Consider the following 21,047-nt stretch of genomic DNA (forward strand, 5'->3'; position numbering starts at 1 on the left):
CCTGTATGCCTTAATGTTGACTGAAGTCAGTTTGAACATTTGTAAAAACATATTAAATAACTCAACGTTATTTCTTAAAATAAATATAACGACCCTGTGTCCTAATTTTTGGGCAAACCTGTATATTAGAACTGTTTATATATATTTTTATGTTTTGAAATATATTTCACGTTTGAAAAAAAAACGTTGTACGAGTGCATGCAGACCAAAGTATGCTTGACTATGTTAATGTAAACTAGATCTTTGAATACATATTTTAATCGCGTTTCATCAATGATAAAGGACTCTGCTTCATACGCCTATTAGAGACACCAACATTTGCATTCCACTTAATGCCACGAATCAACATGTGTCTTTTGTCGTGACAGTCTTGATTAGGGTCCAATTCAAAATACATTGTTCAAGTGTGCAATGAAAAAGACGACAAAACAACTACATCTGCAGTTAAATATGAAAGTGTAATGGTATTGGAGGTATAAATATCTCTTAATGTGTAGTTACATTCTGTAGTTTCACGTTGTCATTTCCCCGGGACATCTGATTGAGCACGGTTGGCTATGTAAGAAATAACTTCTACATACACACATACATTGTTCACATTATTCAAAAGTTATACGTTGTTATAACAACAACGAACTATGCACACTGTCTTTTGGAATATCTTTGGAAATTTTAATCGTATTCTGCGGAACTTACTGCATTCATTTTAACAAGTAGGCTTTCACAACCAATATTATCCACGAGCCTTTTGCCCGTCCAAGGACGGGTGTATTGCAGTAAATCTGAAACTTGCAAGCGAAAAGCAGAACGCGACGTGATATATTCATTGCATCAATTCGTGTGCAATTTGTAAGGCCGCGGTGACACAGACCTATGTATTTCGTTTGAAGGTTATAATCCCCTTGTTCATCATGACGTCCTTTTTACTTCGATGTCTCAACAGCGTTACGGAGATCACGTGATGACGTGAGGGTTCTGCCTTTGTAGTGAGGGTTGTAAGTTGACGCTGAGTCGGGGGGAGGAGGCGCCTCGCCCCCCCATGTGGAGTGACGTCACCCGTTCATTATTATTAATGGAGGGGGGGTGTCCATTTGGAAGACGTCACCTCTTCATGATTATTAATGAGGGGGGCTGTTCGATGTGGATTGACGTCACCTGCTCATGATTATTAATGAGGGGGGGGGTGCTACATGGGGAGGGACGTCACCCGCTCATGATTATTAATGAAGAGGGGGGGGTGTGGCATGTGGAGTGACGTCACGTGCGTTACACACAAACACATTCTTGGCTCATTATAGAAGTATTTTTTTACATTTAAGGCAATGTTATAGCTGTTTGTGTTCGCGTTCCACTGCCAACGCAGCATCGCCAATTCGTTTGTTTTAGCAGAAGCACTGCTACTTTAGTATTTTTATATGTTTGTTTGATAACAGTGTGGACATATGCTTCCTCGCACGAAAAAAAACCCCATCATCATGTGCAACGAGTGCAAATATTTTAACCCCTTTAAGAATGGTAATCAAAGTCAGCTATCGTATACAATCTGCTCCCAACACATTTTTTGTTGTTGCCGTTAGTGACCCCATACAAGCCTCACTAAAATTGCACGTACCGGCTGGGTACTGAACACCACCGAATAGACACCAGCTATAGTGAGTAGACGCCAGCTATAGTGACATTTCACACATTTCAGTAGTGACCCTACAATGGCAACTTTGTAACGGGTTTCACTGTTATTTTACATCTTGTTTCGCCTCTCTATAAATATACCCGCTGTTACTTTGCAACATCTTCAGATGCCGGTCATATTTAGAGACAATGAAATTGATGTCAGTATGCCACGCTACGCTACCATCGCAGCAGAAGCATCCACTTCTTCCGATCTTTTTCTTTCGCCCCACAAATTACAATACCACTTTACTCTTTGTCTCATCTTTCAACGCATTCATTTGCCTCAAGCTTCAGCTTCAATCGCTGACCCCCCCCCCCTCCCCCTGTTCTTTTGTTTGCTGCCCCTTACCTCCGTAACCTTTGACCCTGGCTCCTTCGCAGCGTCTTCTAAGACATCCCCCGCCCGGCCTCGTCAGCCCCCTCCCTCCCCTGCCTCCGTTTGGTCTCTATGCATACTCGATGAAGTTTGGTTTCCGACGCCCATTGAGCAAGCATTATGCATGGCTTCAGATCCAAATGCCAGGGAGTCGGCGGATTACTGGCTGCAAATGTCAGCTTGGACGGTGCCATGCGGGGGGGGGGGGGATAAGCTTCAGGATTATGTGCGTAATTAGCCGGCCGACTGCGAAGGGAGTAGCGCGGTGGATACTTTTTAGAAGGACCGAGAAGCGCACAATGGAACTCGGGGGCCCGCACGAGCGGCACCCATTGTTGGCATGGTTAATTGGGCGGTGGCCGTGCTCTATTGCGGTGGTAGTGCCACGAACCCTGTGTCCTGAGTTTGACTCGAGGCAATGGCTGGCATCATGAACGAGAGATATCGCAACGGTTCCTGGCTGGTGACTCCTTCACCTTCACCAACCTGCCGCATCGACCAGCGTGGTGAAGTATGGTCTTCATCCAGCAGCGGCTTGACAAGGGGGGGCTGATAAATGAGTGGGAAGGATCGACTGTGAGATTGTATTTCTCTCTTCTAAGTTTTCGATCACAATAATTGCACTGTAGCTTATATAGGCTGAATTTGTTTATGTTTAGCTTTCTCGAACTTGCTGAGGCACCACAGACAAGTGGGAACGCAGCAGTCAGGCGACACCAATAATTGCCCAAGCTCTGCAGTCCTCTTCTAACCTGCAATCAATAAAAGTTGGGATCTCATTGTATTTACAAAACTAAGGCAATCAGTTGGATTATCGTATGACTGCGTAAACTTGAAACAAGTATGAAGCCCCCAAATCACTTTGGCATCAATATCACACCATTAAGTAAGCCACTGTAATAGAACCTTCAGGCTGCGTAAATAGTTTCACCAAACACGGGTCGAATCTTTTAACTGCAGCGTAACATTCACTGAAAAAACATCTCGCGACGGTAGAAAGCCACAGCAGCTGTAACGAGGCAGCCCTTGCGATGTTTCGATTAACATTACCATTCACATGGGCACTTATTTAGACAGAGTTCTGTCCAAACCATTTTGGGGAGCTATTGATCTCTCCAGAGTCATACCTCGTAATGCTTTCCTCTGTTCAAACACGGCCGCCAATCACGAGCCCTATCTGCCCGGAGTGCATTGGCCGTGGGGCCTTGTTTGACTCTGCGCGCCTGCCAGGGCCTCTTTCTCTCTCTCTCTCTGCCGAGCAGAATCCTCCGTAAAGAAGTCAAGCAGATGGCCACCCTCCTCCCCGACTCCGCCCGTCGTGTGCTTTGTCAAATCGGACCCTCTGGGGGAGGTAAAAATAAATAAATTACCCCACCCAAACAAGCTTTCCAAAACCTCGTATCCCTCACCACACATTTCCATGGCAACGTGGAAAACACTGCAGCGGAGCAGAGAAGGCAGGAACGGGAGGTAGTTGGGAGGTGCAGAGAAAGAGAGATAGGAGAGAGGAGGAATTCAAGAGTTACGACACTGGGGTATAAACTGAGATGAGTCTATGTTAAGATTGAGCAATATCCATTAGCGACGCTAGTAATTGCTTTGGGTTTGCAAATCAGACCTGCGCCAGCAATTCCTGTAACTCGGGACTTCTGAAGCCACTCGATTTACATTCAACGCTCCCTGAATGGGTGTCCGGGAATTATAAAGAGGCTCAGGGCCTTGGCTCAGCAGCAGCAGCAGCGGCATTAGCAGTCAGGGACTGATAAGTCGAACAGCGCGCGTATTATATGTTGTTTGCAATACCCATGCGAGGCATAATTGGCATTCCATCCAGTAACCGCTGCATCATAGTACCGTGGCACTCTTCTGATTGCAATTACATTAAGAACAACAACGCTCGGAGTATAGGTCCCATTATTTTACCTTGTACAAGCACGTTTTTGTTAGGTGATTTTTGTGGCTGATTTGAAGAGAAAAACCCCCAGATGTTTTTCTTCATCCCTCCTCCCCCAGCATAAAGAGTTTCAGAGCAAGTGTTTCCAAAGACTGCAAAATTGCACGTATATATATAAAAAAATACAAAACTGAATCCTATTATATGCTCCGTGGCACTGTGATATGCATGACCTGCATAAAGTAATTTAACAAGTACTGCTTCATGTATTTCTGTGCAATTACACTTTCCTTCATTGCGGTGTTATGCAATGCCAAATGTTACTCAATTTTTTTAACGCCACTTAAAACTCATCAGTGTGTATTTGTGACTTGACGGATCACAGTTTTTTTCCGTACTCTGGAAGCTATGTGCAACGGTGTGAAAAAAAAGTAAAGTGATACAAATCATGTCGTGAAGAACACTGCGAAATTGCAAATCGCATTACTGAATAAAGGTTCCACATTACAAAAAAAATAATAACAGCATGACAAAAGTGACAGAAGCAATTTGTAAATTAGTTATTTAATGCTCATCACAAGACCAGCATTTCACCATGGGATCCTCTTTCAAGTATCACATGCTAGAATTCATACACTGTTTTAAGTCCCTCTTAACTTACACTATAACTTCAACTTGAACACAGCAAATATTGAATCAAGTAGCAACGTGAAATTTTGGCTGCCATCCGCAGACGTTGACACCGAATTTTAAGTAAACACATTGAGAAGTTTACGGAATAATAATGCCATGTACTATATTTTATTCACAAAACATTATAATTCCCAAACATAGTTACGGTGTGGAGTCGTGGTGCTTGGGCTCAACCACTTTGCTCTTAACCTGGTAACCTGAGTTTGATTCCCAGCCATGGCAAACATCAGTGGCGAGTGATACCTGAAACCGATACTGGTTCAGCACTTCACCAACCCACACTGATTATCATGGTGAAGTATGGTCAAACAACCGCCATGACCAACATCGACTGTTAATGTCGGCATTCAGAAGTGAACTAACAAAAGGGCTGTGTATTATTACATTTTTAAATTGCAGTGGTTACAACCGTTGTGAAGGGCATCAACAGCAATCGCAAGGTAAGACTGTATTAAGATGCCATTAAGTTAACAAGAATTGCATTAAAATAAACTGAAAAGAAAAGGCTTCAAAGAAAGCCTGAAACGTACCTGCATCGTCGGTGAGATTTCCAAAAACATTGCTGGAATTTCCAAAGAGGTACAGGTCGGTGGAAGAGATGTTCAGAAGGCCCTCTTCCAGGGTTCCATTGGGAGGGTTGGTCGGGTAAATGTCCGTGAAGAGGTTGAGCTGCAATAGAGTTTTGAGCAGGTAGTGCAGCAGCATGGCTGTTTGGGTCACACAGATGGCCGGGGTGCGTCGTCGCACAGCTGCCCAGAGAAGACGAGAGGAGAGTCCCAGACTGTTCAGCGTTTGGTCCCAACAAGAATCGCTGCTCAGCTTGGCTCATGCACGCGAGCGGCGTCACAGCAAAAAGCGGCGGGACCAGCAAAGTCCAGAAGAGAGGCGAGCTAGAAAGTGCCCATGCAATGCACAATTCACCAGCCTCAGAGCTGCGTGGCTAAGAACTGTTGACTGATCTCCAGATCTCTCAGATGTCCTCAAAACGCACAAAGGGGACACTGAAATAGGCCTGACGTTGTCTGAATTTTTGAACAAAAATTAATTCACACTTTGTTTTGTTGGCTTGTTTTTTTTTTTTCTTCCTCTGTTCAAGTCACTCGGGTGGTAGCAGGAGCACGTAGAGAAAGGCAGCCCGGCTTGCTCGGGTGATGGCAGGACGTGCTGGCATGCCGAAGACCCCCGGCGAAGAGGAGATTCCGGCAGGGCCGGGGTTTGGGGGAATGCAGGAGCACGCGCCTCACCGAGTGTGATGCACGGCGGCGTGCAGGCGTTTAGCACGCCCAGCACAGGACAGGGTAAAGTTATTTCGGTCCCCTCTGCATACGCACACGTCTACTCGGCTGATGGCATGGTCCTCTGGGACCGCCGGCAGGATAAACCAGGTGTCACATCCCAATAAATGTTTAATTACAAGCTTAATAACAATCCCTAGGGGAGCCCTTTCCATCCCGGGTCACACACACACATGGCAGGCCGTGGCGGTGGGAGGGGGGCGAGTTGCCGGGGAGGCATCGCTGTGCATAAAGAAACACGAAACAATAAAAAAAATGCCACTTTGCAGTGGGGGGTGACTCTCTGTGCTCCTCGAACGCAACACGCGGACACACAGCAGCGGTGGCGGCACGCACACGGGTTATCATTTCACCAAGAATATTGCGCCGACGCCGGCCTTAGCACCTGGCTGGCGCAGGACAGAGCACACCGTGACGCACGGATCGCCCTGCCCAACATCTCACGCTGGGATAGTGACACACGACAGAAAGTGCCTCCTGCAATGATAATCTGCTCGGATACCACGGAGGTTTCGGATGTATATTAAACACAGGCTACGGCTGGATTAAAGCGTGAGCCTATCCAGATTTTAATACGTCGCTTGTCAACTCTGCAATGCTGATGCTGCGGCAAAAAAACAACAATTAATATACAGACAAGACTTCTGCAGTGAAATACAGACCGCTGGCTCCCTTGGTCTCCATGCAGTTTTTCTTGGATGCATCATATTGTGTGTGGTTACTGCCGTGGGGCATATCGAACACACATTAATTTGGGCACCTTCATAAATTCTTTAGAATTACAACCAAATCTGGAATGCATCTCACAGTAACGTCAATGCCGATCTTACAATAACAAGCTCTCAGCACAACATCTCATTATCCATTGCATTTTAAACACAGGTGTAATGCGGCACCAGAGAGAAAAACCTGCAGTTATTACTCCAAACTGGCACAAGCTTGTCAAGAGCAACATTTATGTGTTTTCATGAGGAATTAAAAAAAAACACAACTTCTAACATAATTATATGTTTCCCCAACACCTGATCTCCCAACCTCACCACTCCCCCCCCCCCTCTCTTAAAATCCCTATGATTACCAGAATATCAGGACACGTTTCACATATGACTCTTGCACGATACATTATTTCACTTCGACCACATTAGCGGTGAACGCAAGGCGAGGCACCGCGGCTTCGTGTTCCTCGCTGACCCTCCGCACGCGGACGAGTTCGAGGTCACAAGGCGGACAAATGTGAGGAATTAAACCATCAGCGGGGTTTTTGACTGCCCGCGTTAACGAATCGTGTTTGCGGAGGGCGGACGTTGTTGGTGTTGGTGGGCGGGGAAGGGGGTGGTGTGTGTGACCCCAGGTGTCCGGACACCGACGACGCCCACCCCCTCCACCGACGGGGGGGTCGGGAGCGGCGAGCAGCTGGCGAGCGAGGGTCCGTTAGCAACCCGCCTAATGGGCCGAGCTGGGGCCGGAGTAGTCGGCGGGGCACGTTGAACAGGTAGGTGGCTCATCTGTGTTCCCCGGTGCCCGAAATTAAACCTCGCAGAGTCGGTCTCGCCCAAAGCTGCTCTTAATTGGTGGGGGATGTCTCCCAGGACGCGGTGAAGTTTGGTGATGAGGTCTGCCAGCTGGGACGTGGTTGCGGTGGGATTTAAATTGAGCCAATTTGGACTATCAAAGTTTTTATTAAGTCAACGGTCATCAGTCCTGAGCAGATGACTGGAGACTAATCTTGACACGCGCCCTCAGGCGCACCTCCTGGTGCCCCAGGGATGGAACAGACAAAGAATCGGCGTCGACGTGAGGGAAAATGATACTGGGCCACATTTGAAAGCAGCTGTGACAATAGTGATGTGCAATGTTTAATAATGGCTAAGTCTATTCAACATAAATCATTGGCAAAGAAACAGTGGCGGCAGAACTGCTTTAGTGGTATGCGTTAACCCAGGTTGTGTTTTTTTTCATATATATAAAAATTCACAAAATTGTTGAGTATTTCACAATTAACGGAAAACTTTTACGACCGATTGCTTTACATATTTACACGCTTTTCAATTTGACAAAGAACATCGTTGTAAATCTTAAAAAAAAAGCATCATACGTTGCGGGCGTTAATGTCAAACATCGCAATGGGCAAGCAAAACGTCGTCCCGTTTTCTAACTTCTTCTCCGAATTTACGGTGACAGAAAGTTTTAGTGGCCGTTTGGAGTGAATAACGAGCAGCTCGCTGCACAGAAGCGCTCCCCAGCCGCCCCGGGGGTGGCCAACACTGAGAAACCTCCTCACACCTAATTGCTGTCTGCACTGCCACGGGCATGCCGGGCCGGGTCCCCGCATCGCACACACCCAGAGTCTCATTTCGACGAACGCAGCTGCACGCGCGGCCGAAGCAATGAGGAGCGCTGGGCACACGAGAGAGATGCACCTGTGCTTCAACAATGGCCAACACGGGTCGGTACACAGGCCCTCCCCCCCCCTACACCCACAGGGACTGAGCAAGCCTGGGGCCTTGGGAGAGTTCGCTCCACTGCCACGCGTTCGTCAAGTCAAACAGAGAAACAGACAGAAAGAGAGAGAGACGCTTACGTTCAGCAAAGATGTGTAACAGACACATTTCGTGCGGCGTGTTAAATCGCTTTCGAAGCTCGCTTCACTCTCAAGGTGCATTTCGACCGCGGTCTGTACAAGTGACGAGTCAAAGCCAGCGTGTAATTTTTCTTACATTTAAATTACAACATTTAAGTAACTGTTTCATAATGCTTGATTAAGAATTCATTACTTTATTTCCCCGCGGACCCTATTAATGTGGTACATAATACATTGCAGATTTATAGTGAAAAAGATTAATGCAAGTGTTATATATTCTTTTGTTACGTTGCACGACAAATCACAACAGTAATTAAAGAGTGACTGATGGTTATCCATGGGCTTTTGTTCCATTTTTTTGCCATCCAAACATTTTTTTACAGAAATAGACAATTGAGAATAATTTCCAATTTCTGAATTACCAATTTACTTTTTACACGTCTATCTTACAGGAATGCAGCAATACATGATGTAAAAAAATACAGCAATACATGACGTAAAAAATACAGCAATACATGACATAAAAAATTCAGAAATACATGACGTAAAAAATGGTGCAAAATGACACTGCTGTAACTCTGCCTGCTACCTTTATTACATTTTCTTTTTTACAGCCATTCTCAATCCACCAGCAGAATGAAGCACCCGTGTGCAACGTCGGTCATGGGGGATTTTCGACCATACTTCACCACACTGCTCAGTGTGGGTTAGTGAAGGAGGGGAGGGGGGTGCAGGGCACCATTGGTGCTGATACTACTTGCCACCATGGCCAGGAATCGAACTCGGGATGTCAGGGTTTACAGCGTAGTGTGCTAACCAATCTACCGCTGCTTCACCCGATACTCTTATTTTCATGTTAAATTCAGCCAACACGATGAATCATTCATCACTTCAATACATTGTTGTTGATCGTTATTATTCTCATGATACATCATCGATTTCAAAGGTTACTTTTGCACTGGCAAAATGTACTCAAAACACTCTTCAACAACGCTGCCTTGAAAGGAAATCAAATATATAACTGGCGACGTTTTGGGCAATGCGTATGAAAATATACAGGGGAAATGTAAATCACTTAACAGCACGAGTTTTTGGCCAAGTTTTATTATGGAGACCTTGGGTGGCTAAAAGTGCGGTGTTTGCATGGCTTAGGTGAGATGCTTGCAAGATCTCTGTGCAGGAAAAGGACACGGACAAACATTTCCGCAATTGCCATAAAAAAAAATCACAATTACATTCTCACTAGGTTTCCTTTTAAGAGAAAGGTGAAATGTCAACGTATCCAAATCGGAACTGCCCTGTTTATTTATTTAAAAAAATAGCTTTAAAGAACTTTCACCGTTTTCCAAAAACAGAACCGTTTCACTCTGACGGCCACGACTGGCGCCGAGTGCTCTCTGTGTGTGGTTCACGCATTATTTCTCGAGCAGCACCCTGACTCGAACTCTGTGATTGGGCGGTGTCCAGCAAAATGGGGACATTCAAAATTAAATGCATTTCAACTTAAATGCATTGCACGGTGCATATTCTTAGCTTGTTCACACGTCCGATACAATTTGGGGAACGATGTATACGCTTATCCTTTTTGTTCTATATATATATTTTTGCAGGTGACCAGAGCACTGAGCTATGAAACCGAGGTTATGAGTTCAACTATAATAGAGGTTTTCTGGGTTAGATCGCGTAAATATGTGTCGTTAAAACCCGCCACCACCCGACACGGCCACCTATTAAGGGTTGTCACGTAAACAAAACGTGCCAATTCGTCACTAGTACAATCTGAGTACACATTGTACAATCTGAGTACAGATTGTAAATCTTGTGGCTTGGCTCTCCAACACACCGGTGTGCTGTACTAGTGACGAATTGGCCACGTTCTGTTTACGTGACAACCCTTAATAGGTGGCTGTGTTGGGTGGTGGCGGGTTTTAACGACACATTTATATATTTACACGATCTAACCCAAACAAAACCTCTATTGTGGATGACATTGGTCGCGAAAGCCTACGTGTTAAAATAAGTGCAACTGCTGGTCACAGCCACACATGATTGGAGAGTGATATCAGAACTGGTCTTGGGCCTCTCTTCCCCTTCACCAACCTACATAGACCAGCATGGTGAAGTATGGTTAAACGACTCCATGACCAAGATGGCACAGGGAAGGCATTCATCAGCAGTGGATTGACAATTGACTGAAAAATGTGTTTTTTTTATCTTCCAAACGTATGTTGTTGAATTGTAAACCTTACAGTGTAATAGACTTGGAAAAAAAGCAAAAAAGTGGCAAGACACACTTTCTACTTGCATGATACATACATAAGTTAATACCTCAGTGGGCCTTGCCTAGTAGGATGGGGATCGTTTAGTTGAAGTTGTATGTGTTTGGGTTATTTGTTTATCTTTCTTGTACTTTGCACTACTATCATGTTTTTGTACTGTTTGTTGTTGTAACGTGCTTACCCGCCCCTACTTAGCATCTGTGTTAAAAAGAGCTTCATAGCTCATCGGATTCCTCCAGTATTAATGCATATTCTGATTCTGATAGCGGGTATAGTTTTAAAAACTTGCCCTCCTAATTGAGTTACAGAATTACAGCATATGAGCACCCAGCTAATACTTGTTTTAGAAAAGCAGCAAGAACTATGAGCCGTTCATATGAAAAAAAGAAAGGCTTATTCAGAGACCAATCTATCGCTAGATTTATGGGGAACCCTAAACGGAACGCAGGGAATTTCAACTTTTGATATTAGGAAGATTTTCATACTCGGTTTCGCTTTTACAAAGAAAGTGATTTACAGTTATTCACATATTGGCAGCTAACCATTTGCGGTTCCCGTCACTGTTCTCTGTCACTGCGTCTGGCCACTCATCCATCCCCACCATGTACCATCCATCATCCCCATGCCCAGCGACCTTTTCCCAAGCATAGCCACTGGCGACCGTGCCTTTGAACCATTCTCACGTTCCCCACAAAAGCAGCATTGATTCTTTTATCGGCTTTTTTTTCTGCTCTCCTCTCCCCTTCAAGTGCTTAAGAGGGCTTGACTGGGAATAAGGGAGCTTTGGGCTCAATTGATAAAAAGCTGTTCAACTTCCAAATTCTCCTTTTATTCACGGCCATCTAAGTCATCCAACGTCGTTCGATTGATTGAAGGGACAAGGTAACGTCGGTTACAAGCGGGGACAAGTGTGCGAGCAAAAGAGTTCAGTTGAGCTTCGAGAGCCTTGGAGATGGAATTAAAAAAAAGAGTAACAATTTCCACGGTAGTGTCACGTGTCCAACCAAAGAAAATTATTTCCTCAGTGTCCTCATGTGTTGTCTATGGCAGTGAATCCTTCAAATATACGCACGCTTTCAAGAGTGCCTGGACAAATTGGGCATGGGCATTAAGCCCATTCATGGCAGTGACATTTTCATGAACCACCATGACGGCATCCAGGGCAGCCACAGATGTTGACATTTGCTATGGGGTTTTGAACGTAACCAGCATCCACGACCACGTTCACGTCTGCGAGGGCCACCTCAGGAAGGTTTCCCGTTACCGAGACGAAGCAAAGCGGCTCGCACATACCCCGGCATCGCAGCTGGCAACGATATGGATGCGCTAGTGTACAACAACGTGGGCAATATGGCTTCTGGGGATTGCAGATCACTCAATAGAGTAAGCTTTAAAAAAAGTGATGAATTTAGGTGGCTGGGTGACCTCACACTGCTGACCTTTGGGTTCAAGTCCAGGTTTCAGCCACCCACTGGTTAAAATCCGTTCTCAAATGTGAGTTTATTGTCTTAGCCTGGCCACCAATGACTGCGCAAAAAAAAGAGTTAGCATATGAAATGCATACCCAATTTGGGAAAATTTCAGCTCTGATAACTAAAAATATCAGTTTCATTGTCATACGGCAATCTCTCAGAACAGCATATGGGAAAACACAACCACTGCTTTATAAAGGCTACAAAGGTCACACTTGACCAGATTTTTTTTTTAGAAACTTCCTGTGAACAATGTCTGCGATAGCCATACTTTCTGGTACATGGGGTACATTGGTTTCTCAATTGCATATTTGTTTCATAATGCCATGATGCCCAATAGCACTGTTTAAAAACCCGTGGGGGGTGGGGGGGGGGGGCGGTGGAAAGTGATGAACATTTCTTTAGATCAAAATGAAAAACATGTTCATATATTTGTTGTCAATCACCAGGAGAGAAGAACCCAATGCCATCGTCGTGCAGTAAATCTTCCATCTATGACACAATCAGGGCTTAACTTCCCTTGCTGGCCTGGGGTAGGTATCATCAGCGCCTAGTGCGATACCACCACAATACAAACTACCGCTTATCCACAATAACCTGGTATTGTCGGCGAGATGACGGGAAGCGTGCAAATTTTTTTTTCTGGAACGACGTTCCGGACTGTTCCGGCTTAAATCAAGCACTGGGCACGACACCCTCTGCACTCTGTTGACGAGCTGCAGGAGTAGATTCTGGCTTGTGCAGCGCGCCACGTTAGTCTCAAAGTGTTGTTTATCCTCTCTGAACAAGATCTTGAGCACGACCCCGTGACCTTCAAAATGCATTACGTTGCCCTCATTGTGAGCATGCTCGTGTAGGTGACAAGTGCATCCGTTCGTAAGAAAGGAAATATGACTTCAAAAATGTATACGTTCGTGACAAACTTTGTTGGACGTGCGCACGCGTGTTTTGTGTTTGCCTGTGCTTGCATGTCATCCGCCGTGCTGGCCACAGGATACATTGAACGGGCCGAGTACGAACTGCTTATAACAACTGATGTCAGAGGCAATTACTCATGCTGGCTGCTCAAAAGGGAAAAGAGTCAAGTGTAATGCAGTATGCAAGCATAGACAAATACGATTATGATTTTAGTCTTGTCCCCCCCCCCTACTTAAATAAATACAAAGTGCTGGCTGGCATTTGGTCATACATTTTCAATTCGTGTTTGCAATTTCCAACGTTGTGATTCTACAGCGGGGAGATATTATAAAACGTACCCTTTTATGGTGCTCGCCACAGTGGAAACAACAAAGTGGAGGCTCCTTATTACGGCGGCATTACACAGCTTCGCTTTTAGAGAGAGCCCGATCTTCGCCTCTCGATTGTTCCTGCGAGGATTTATCTATTTTCGGTCTCTGCTGGTTCCGCCGAGAAAAAAAAAACGAGCGTGGAGAGAATTTTTTTTGGTTTACCGCAAGACGCCTCTTGGCGCTTGCCCTGGTCATTACACTAATGGCCGCAATGGTCAGTAAAAAAAATAACAACCTTGTACTGGGGGTGGGGGGAGAGGGGGCAATCCTATCAATGGCGCATGAATCTGCATGGGTTCGACGCGGGATGTGGTGTGTTTTTTGGCACGGTTACCGCAGTTTTTGTACAATCGACGTGAAACACAAAAGCTCTCATTGATTTGCGCGTCGAAATGGCCCACACTGATTGTCAGAGTAATGATGAAACAAAAAAATACAAATACCCTCCGCCCCCCCCACCACCACCAAAAAAAGTAAAAACGGTTGCAGCGACATGAAAATGATTTTTTTTTATGGGATGGTTAAGATGCGGGAGTGGGCTGCCCTAATGATATGTGAAATGATCTTTATTTCTTGGGAATTTGCAGGCATGTAATTTTTGTGTCTCCGATAATAGCCGCGAGGGTCTAATTGTGCATTTAATGTAATTTTGAAGCTTTTTTTTCCTCCCCAAAGTCGTGTGAAAGCATCCAGATGTTTTGTGTAACACAAGCACGTCGACTGTAAGAGATCCAACTGTTGATGACAAAGCTGTGCAAAGGAAAACCAAATGTCCAGATGGGTGGGTGGGGTGGGGAAAACCCCAAAACAAGCTATAAAATAGGCAGGAGTAAGCAAGTGCTTTGGACACATTGCACAGCATAGCAGAAAAGGTTATTCGCCGTCATTCTGATATTTGTGCCGTCATTCTGTTTTTTTTTTGCCAGACACTTCCACAAACACAGCCTCATTAAAAAAATATCATCCGCTAGTGCCGCATACTGAACAGTCGCACTTTGCAAGATTACAGCACAAAAGGGTGCCTCCATAACAACAACATTTATAATGCGAAGGCAATGACTTGCCTCCAATCATAACAATCCCTTCGCGCCACGTTATATATTTTTTGTAAATGTTATTATAATTATTTTAAAAAATTAAGTGGCTCTATAGATAATTGGCCAGCATGCCCATCACTTGGCCAGTTTGCGTGAAGTCCACTGTTTAGTTTTGCTAGTAATGTTAGCTTGACTACTGGACAGCATAGATATGGTGATGAGATGTTAACTATCTCGCTCGGTATACAGGATGTTGTGGGTTCCATTCCGACCCTGACGCTTGTATGTTTGGAGTTTGCGTGTCTTTCTCCCCATGGCCGCGTAGATTTTTCTCTGGGAATCAACATCACGCGTTTAAAGTATTGGGCTGCTATACATTTCCACGTGATAAGCCACTTCGTTGAGCTATCATTTGTGGCTAGGTCGCGTCTGAAAAACATCTATATAGCTCAGTGGGCCTTACCTGCTAATATAATTTTTTTTTAATTTCATAGTTTATATTGGTTGATTAAACGATAACATAATTGCAAGGAACGCTGTAGATGCGTTGGGCACGGCGATGCAATGGGCTCTGCTACATATCGAATTCACCTGCCCTGTCAAAACTGAAAAGGCTCATATGACGCTTGTAGTAAATGTTGTGATACAAAAGTGTGAGGTTCTATGTCACACGCTGTCACTCCGTTGCCGTCGAAATTACCAAGTGCCTATTCATCTCACGTCAAAATTCAGCGTTCGTTAATGATAATGGCGAAACAGTATTTGCTGTGAAACCTTTGAAAAGACTCAACAAAACTTGCATCGTGTATTGCTGCGCCTATTTATTGCTTTGGTTGGTTTATAATATATAATATTTATTTTTGTACGACCGTATGGCGCGGAACTGCTACCCACAACAAAGCCCCCCCCACCCCACCCCCTCCACGACCAACCCCCACATCTCTTCATCGTAATGTCCACACACAGGGGCAAGTGTGGGTTAAGGGTGCAGGGACCGCGAGCGTTCGTTATCTTCGCTGAGAGCACGAGGAGGAGGAGGAGGGGGCGGCGAACCGCAACGGAGCACAAACGCCGCCCCCACTTACTAACGACAATGATGGATGCACTTGCGAACAATGCAAAAGAGCGTCGGACGATGGAAGTGGCCACGCGCTCTCCAAGGGCGTTCCCCTGGTCGGGGCGCGCAGCGAGCGGGCGAGATGGACTCGGGAGTTCTCCGGAAGCGCGCCGATATATGTTCCAAAAAATAATTATGCTCGTCAATAATAATAATACTAATGTATCGCTGTTTACAAAACAAACAAAAAAAGGATCAATACACGTTTACCTGGTGCTTTGCGTTTCGTGAATTGTTTTGTTGTTGTTGTTGTTAATTTTAGCTACGGCCATTGCGTACAAAAATAGTTTTTTGGAATGAGACAAAAGATGAGACATCACATGTACGCAAAAGAAGAACAATTGTTTTGGAATGGTTAGGTAATAGAAATGGTATACTGAAGTAAAAGAGCACTGTACTGAAAAGAGTATAATTTGAATTTCATATATGGGAGTATCCATGCTATGTTAATCCTAAAAATCTGGATTTAGAACCAGCGAAAAATTCACTAATATTTACGTATTGGTCAATTCACTCCATCTCTGCGATGCAAGGATGATCTGGGAACCTCTAAACCCACACATTAAAGGTCTAACATGTTTTCACTGGATTTTCAGCGTCTTATTTTCCAAAATAATTGTTTCAATTTAATCCAGTCTACCTCCTTCACAATGATTTTCCATGGTCAATGCTGTAGCAATGTGGTGTCTACCAAGTTGTCAATAGTTTATTAATATTCATAGAGGTAAAACAACTATGAACCTTAATCTATATGATTAGTTTTAACATTCAGATTAAAAGTTATTTCTTGCTCAAATGACCATTGAGGCAGTGCTTATCTCCCGTCTAGAGCCCTGCACCAGTGGTGCAAATTTCATGTTCCTATGGTGGGGGTGAGTCTATCCATAGGACATTATTCATTGTTGACTTGCGTACAAAGTGGAACTTATTTTATTGACTCGAGAGAGACGATGGGCGAGTCAGCTCACCAAACAGGATTTGAACTCACAACCATCCGATTGTGAGGCGTTCGCTCTACTACTGAGCCAACTTACCAGGGTACGTTGTTAATTCAACCAAATTTACATGATTTGGTTTTGTGCCATCATTGGTGACTATTCTGACAATACGCAGGAACATATATATTAATCTTAGGTAGGAGAGGTACATTTCGATTTAAAGCTTTCGTGACTGCAAGGATTCATCTTCTTTGGTTCTTTCGGTAAAGTCACGTAGAATGAGAATAAAATAATAAATTGATAAAATAAAATAACACAATAAAATTCTCACGACGTTTCGGCCACAACACAAGCGGCCTTCATCAGGTGAAGGGACGAGACTGTCTGGAGGACAGCGCTGGAGCGAACACAGCCAAGCTCAGACCGCGACCTTTAAGCCTCAACTTTAGCACCACGGATAGCTACGAGCCCCGTTCAGACGGACGAGCTCATCCATGGTCGGAACGGAGGAGGGGGAGAGAGACAGCTGCGAGGCGCTGTTATACTCCATGTTGTAAACCATACCATTAACCGTGGTGTGAGAGGTATTAAGAGTCAATGCCAGCGAAAGAGCTGCGGTCTGAAGGTCATCGTAAAATACAATTAATTAAGAACGGAAATGGTTTAACACATCTTTCCAATGGTTACTAAGCCAGAATCCATCTTCTCGGTTGAAATTCTCTCTGTGCTTGTATATGTGAATGGCCTCATGAACGAATCTCTCAATGTAGCCGTAAAGCAGACTTGAAACACGGTAGAACATAAAGCAGACTTGAAACACGGTAGAACGAACTCCTCTGCCGTGGCAGATCACTGTTATAATTCAGTGGGCTCACATGACATTGACTTGTCCAAGACGGAGGTTCTTTGCAAACCAACCGGCTACCATGAGAGATTCGTTCATGAGGCCATTCACATATACAAGCACAGAGACAATTTCAACCGAGAAGATGGATTCTGGTTTAGTAACCATTGGAAAGATGTTTTAAACCATTTCCATTCTTAATTAATTGTATTTTACGATGACCTTCAGACCGCAGCTCTTTCGCTGGCATTGACTCTTAATACCTCTCACACCACGGTTAATGGTATGGTTTACAACATGGAGTATAACAGCGCCTCGCAGCTGTCTCTCTCCCCCTCCTCCGTTCCGACCATGGATGAACTCGTCCGTCTGAACGGGGCTCGTAGCTATCCGTGGTGCTAAAGTTGAGGCTTAAAGGTCGCGGTCTGAGCTTGGCTGTGTTCGCTCCAGCGCTGTCCTCCAGACAGTCTCGTCCCTTCACCTGATGAAGGCCGCTTGTGTTGTGGCCGAAACGTCGTGAGAATTTTATTGTGTTATTTTATTTTATCAATTTATTATTTTATTCTCATTCTGCGTGACTTTACCGAAACAACCAAAGAGGATAGGAGAGGTACGTTTGAACCCTGGATCCAAGCAGCACTGGTTTGCAATGCGCAAATCGCACGTAAGCTCGCCAGTGAGCAGGCAACAGCACTAAACAATGATAATGCAGCTGATAATGCTGACATTATGGATCTCAGATGTACACTTTTGTAATATAAATTGTAGGTTTACATTTTAATAATAGGGGTTTTCCCCTTTTTTCTGGCAACAAAACTGAAACCTTTTTACAAGGATTCATGTTTGCATTAACCACAATACCTGCAGTCACAATGCAAACAAAAAACATACTATGATAATATATGCATTGTCCTTTAAACTGATTGGTCCACACCAAGGGACGGCTTTCTTTTGAGCCTCGACCCAATTGGTGCTCGACCACATGACGCCAGAAGGCGTACAGCTCAAAGACAATGCACTATCAAAGTAATGAGGGCTCGGGGTGAGCATCTACATCATTAGACCTCCTTTGCCAGTACCAAAATGTAATAATAGGGTTTTTCCCCTTTTTTCTGGCAAACAAAACTTAAACCTTTTTACAAGTATTCATGTTTGCATTAACCACAATACCTGCAGTCAAAATGCAAACAAAAAACATACTATGATAATATATGCATTGTCCTTTAAACTGATTGGTCCACATCAAGGGACGGATTTCTTTTGACTGCAGGTATTGTGGTTAATGCAAACATGAATCCTTGTAAAAAGGTTTCAGTTTTGTTGCCAGAAAAAAAGGGGAAAAACCCAATTATTCCATTTTGGTACTGGCAAAGGAGGTCTAATGATGTAGTTTTACATTTTTTACCAATTATATTGTAATTGCTCTCTGAACACATTTTCACAGAGACAAGCATTTCATTTTCTGAAGCTCCGTACAATAGCAGGGTCTGACACTCAGCATAAATCTTATTGTGGTATTTTTTTGACTGTGGATGAATGACTGTTGTCTTTAAAAGCAGGGAATGCCAAAATAAGTACAACATCATGTTGAGTCCTGTCTATCAGGCATGTGACGCGGCAGTGGTTAAAATCCCTTCTTATGCTCACGATACAAGGATTCAATACTGCGGGGTAAGGAAACGTTATTGATGATTTGTATGCACATTACGTGACACAAAGAAATGTCTCAAGAGATGAAACGTGCAAAAAGAAGCATGAAGACATCCCCGCGTATAATTACACTTCAAGATAGAGGAACACGTGGACCAGGGAACACAAGTTAAGATACGGACATATTAAGAAATGTAAGTTGGCTGAGGCAGAGGCACGTTGCTGGAAGGGATGAAGACCGGTGGCCAAGACTAGCAGCAGTGGCAGCCTTTGGAGAGAACACGTCTACTGCGGAGATGGGGTGATGGAATCAGCTGGAGTGTGGCAGCCAGATGCATCGTTGCATCACGATGCCGTGAGAGATGATGACCGCTCAGGGAGGACTTCATCCAGTAGTAGTATGACAAAGGTTTGTACATTTATAATAATTATTACGAGAAATAAAGGAATCAAATAAGCCAAAGTGAATATAAAAAAAACCGCTTGGCCTGATTTAACTTGAGATTGGGTCACGGTAGCTAATACTCACGATGACACCATCACATCCTTTTTGCTGTCATCTGGTTTTCAAAACCATTAATTTAGCATTTCTTGCCAACACAAATATCATTCCACTGAGCTGCATAGTTACCAGCCAATGCTCACTGAACTTGGGGCACAGTGAAGGGGGCTTTGAATTCACTGAGCAGTCACAGTGAGTGTGCCAAGATGTGTCTCAGCCGTAGAGAATGAATTGTGGTCATGACAAACTCACAGATTTGTTGAGTTCACAAAATGAATACAGTTCTTGGCAATGCACTCTGTGCCATGTTTTCCCCGTGGAAAGAAATCCTGTTGAAAATAATAACGCATTTCTCAAGCTGAGAAAAATGGCGTGGTGCTAGCAGAGCAACCTTGGAATTTCTGCGGTGAAATTTGCAGCTCATCACAAATGCGCACCCACTACACAAGCAATGCATTCTGGGTGCTTGACAAAGCCTGAACAACAACAACGATAACTAACCTTTTTGTGAGTTTGCATTGCTTACGATGTCAATATTGTGCTCGTATAAGTGAATAATTTGGCAAAGACGATATTTTGGCAAACTGCAATTCTCTCTTGGAAACGAGACAGTCTGTTGCACGACCGACGCTAGCAGATTGAGCAGATTTTAAACCCGAGCGTCTGGTCACATGGGCTGCCACAATTAATCAGACCGTTACCGCAAACATGTCCTTGCGCCCGCGTCCATAACGAAGCCGAAGGCTCGAACGTTCTAAATGCGTTGTTTTGCGAGCAATTAAAAAAAGTGGGGGAGGTGGTGGAGGGGGGGGGGGGTCGTCACTCATCGTCCGTGTGTCGTGAGCCAATGCCGGCAGCGCTGCCGCAGCAGAAGCTGCGAAATGTAATCGCGTGTGCCAGGGGCCCAAATTCAGAACATCAACATTTGTGGTCACACGGTAGCCTCGTTCCCGACTGTGAAAACATGCGATCAATAACCGAAAGATAACAAGAAGAAGGTCCCCCCCCCCCTGCCCGTGAAATATTCCGCTGAGAAGAATCTGCTCCAGGCAGCCAAAAAGACACGCCGTTATACACACTAACGGTCCAATTGATATTGTTTTCATGAATATAAAAAGCCTTCATATTTTTTTTTTATTTTCGTGCCAATTATATTCAAGATGTGTGTTGCCTGCATCAAAGAACGACGGGAACAAATGTATATATATTTTTTAAAAAAAATCAGAATGCCCCACAGACAACCGGGGCCTTAAGCCACGCTGGCAAATTACTCAGGGAGGAACACCGCAGAAGAAGTGCCTGCGATGCCCCTTCAAAAGGGTAGTAGTCGTGTTTTTACCCCCCCCCCCCCCCGCAAAAAAACACAGAGCTAATTCACAGCATGTATGCACGTATGTTGAACTTATTTC

The 21,047-nt window shown here is 44.5% G+C and overlaps 1 protein-coding gene across 7 annotated transcripts in view; it reads right to left on the bottom strand.

Moving 5' to 3' along the window:
• The window catches only part of LOC116957170 (roundabout homolog 2-like), a 280,412-nt gene that overhangs the window by 195,213 nt on the left and 64,152 nt on the right, over nucleotides 1–21,047 (bottom strand). Inside the window, exon 1 of one of the 7 annotated variants that reach the window (XM_076052807.1) lies at nucleotides 5,165–6,189. The exons of the other annotated variants lie outside the window; for them this stretch is intronic. Within the exon in view, the coding sequence (XP_075908922.1) occupies nucleotides 5,165–5,339 (175 nt within the window). The 5' untranslated portion in view covers nucleotides 5,340–6,189. Of the gene's footprint in view, nucleotides 1–5,164; nucleotides 6,190–21,047 lie in introns of those variants that run through there. 7 annotated transcript variants of the gene reach the window in all.

The sequence above is a fragment of the Petromyzon marinus genome, chromosome 3 (genome assembly GCF_048934315.1).
Source record: "Petromyzon marinus isolate PM22_M1 ecotype Great Lakes invasive population chromosome 3, UKy_Petmar_22M1.pri1.0, whole genome shotgun sequence".
Lineage (NCBI taxonomy): Eukaryota > Metazoa > Chordata > Hyperoartia > Petromyzontiformes > Petromyzontidae > Petromyzon > Petromyzon marinus.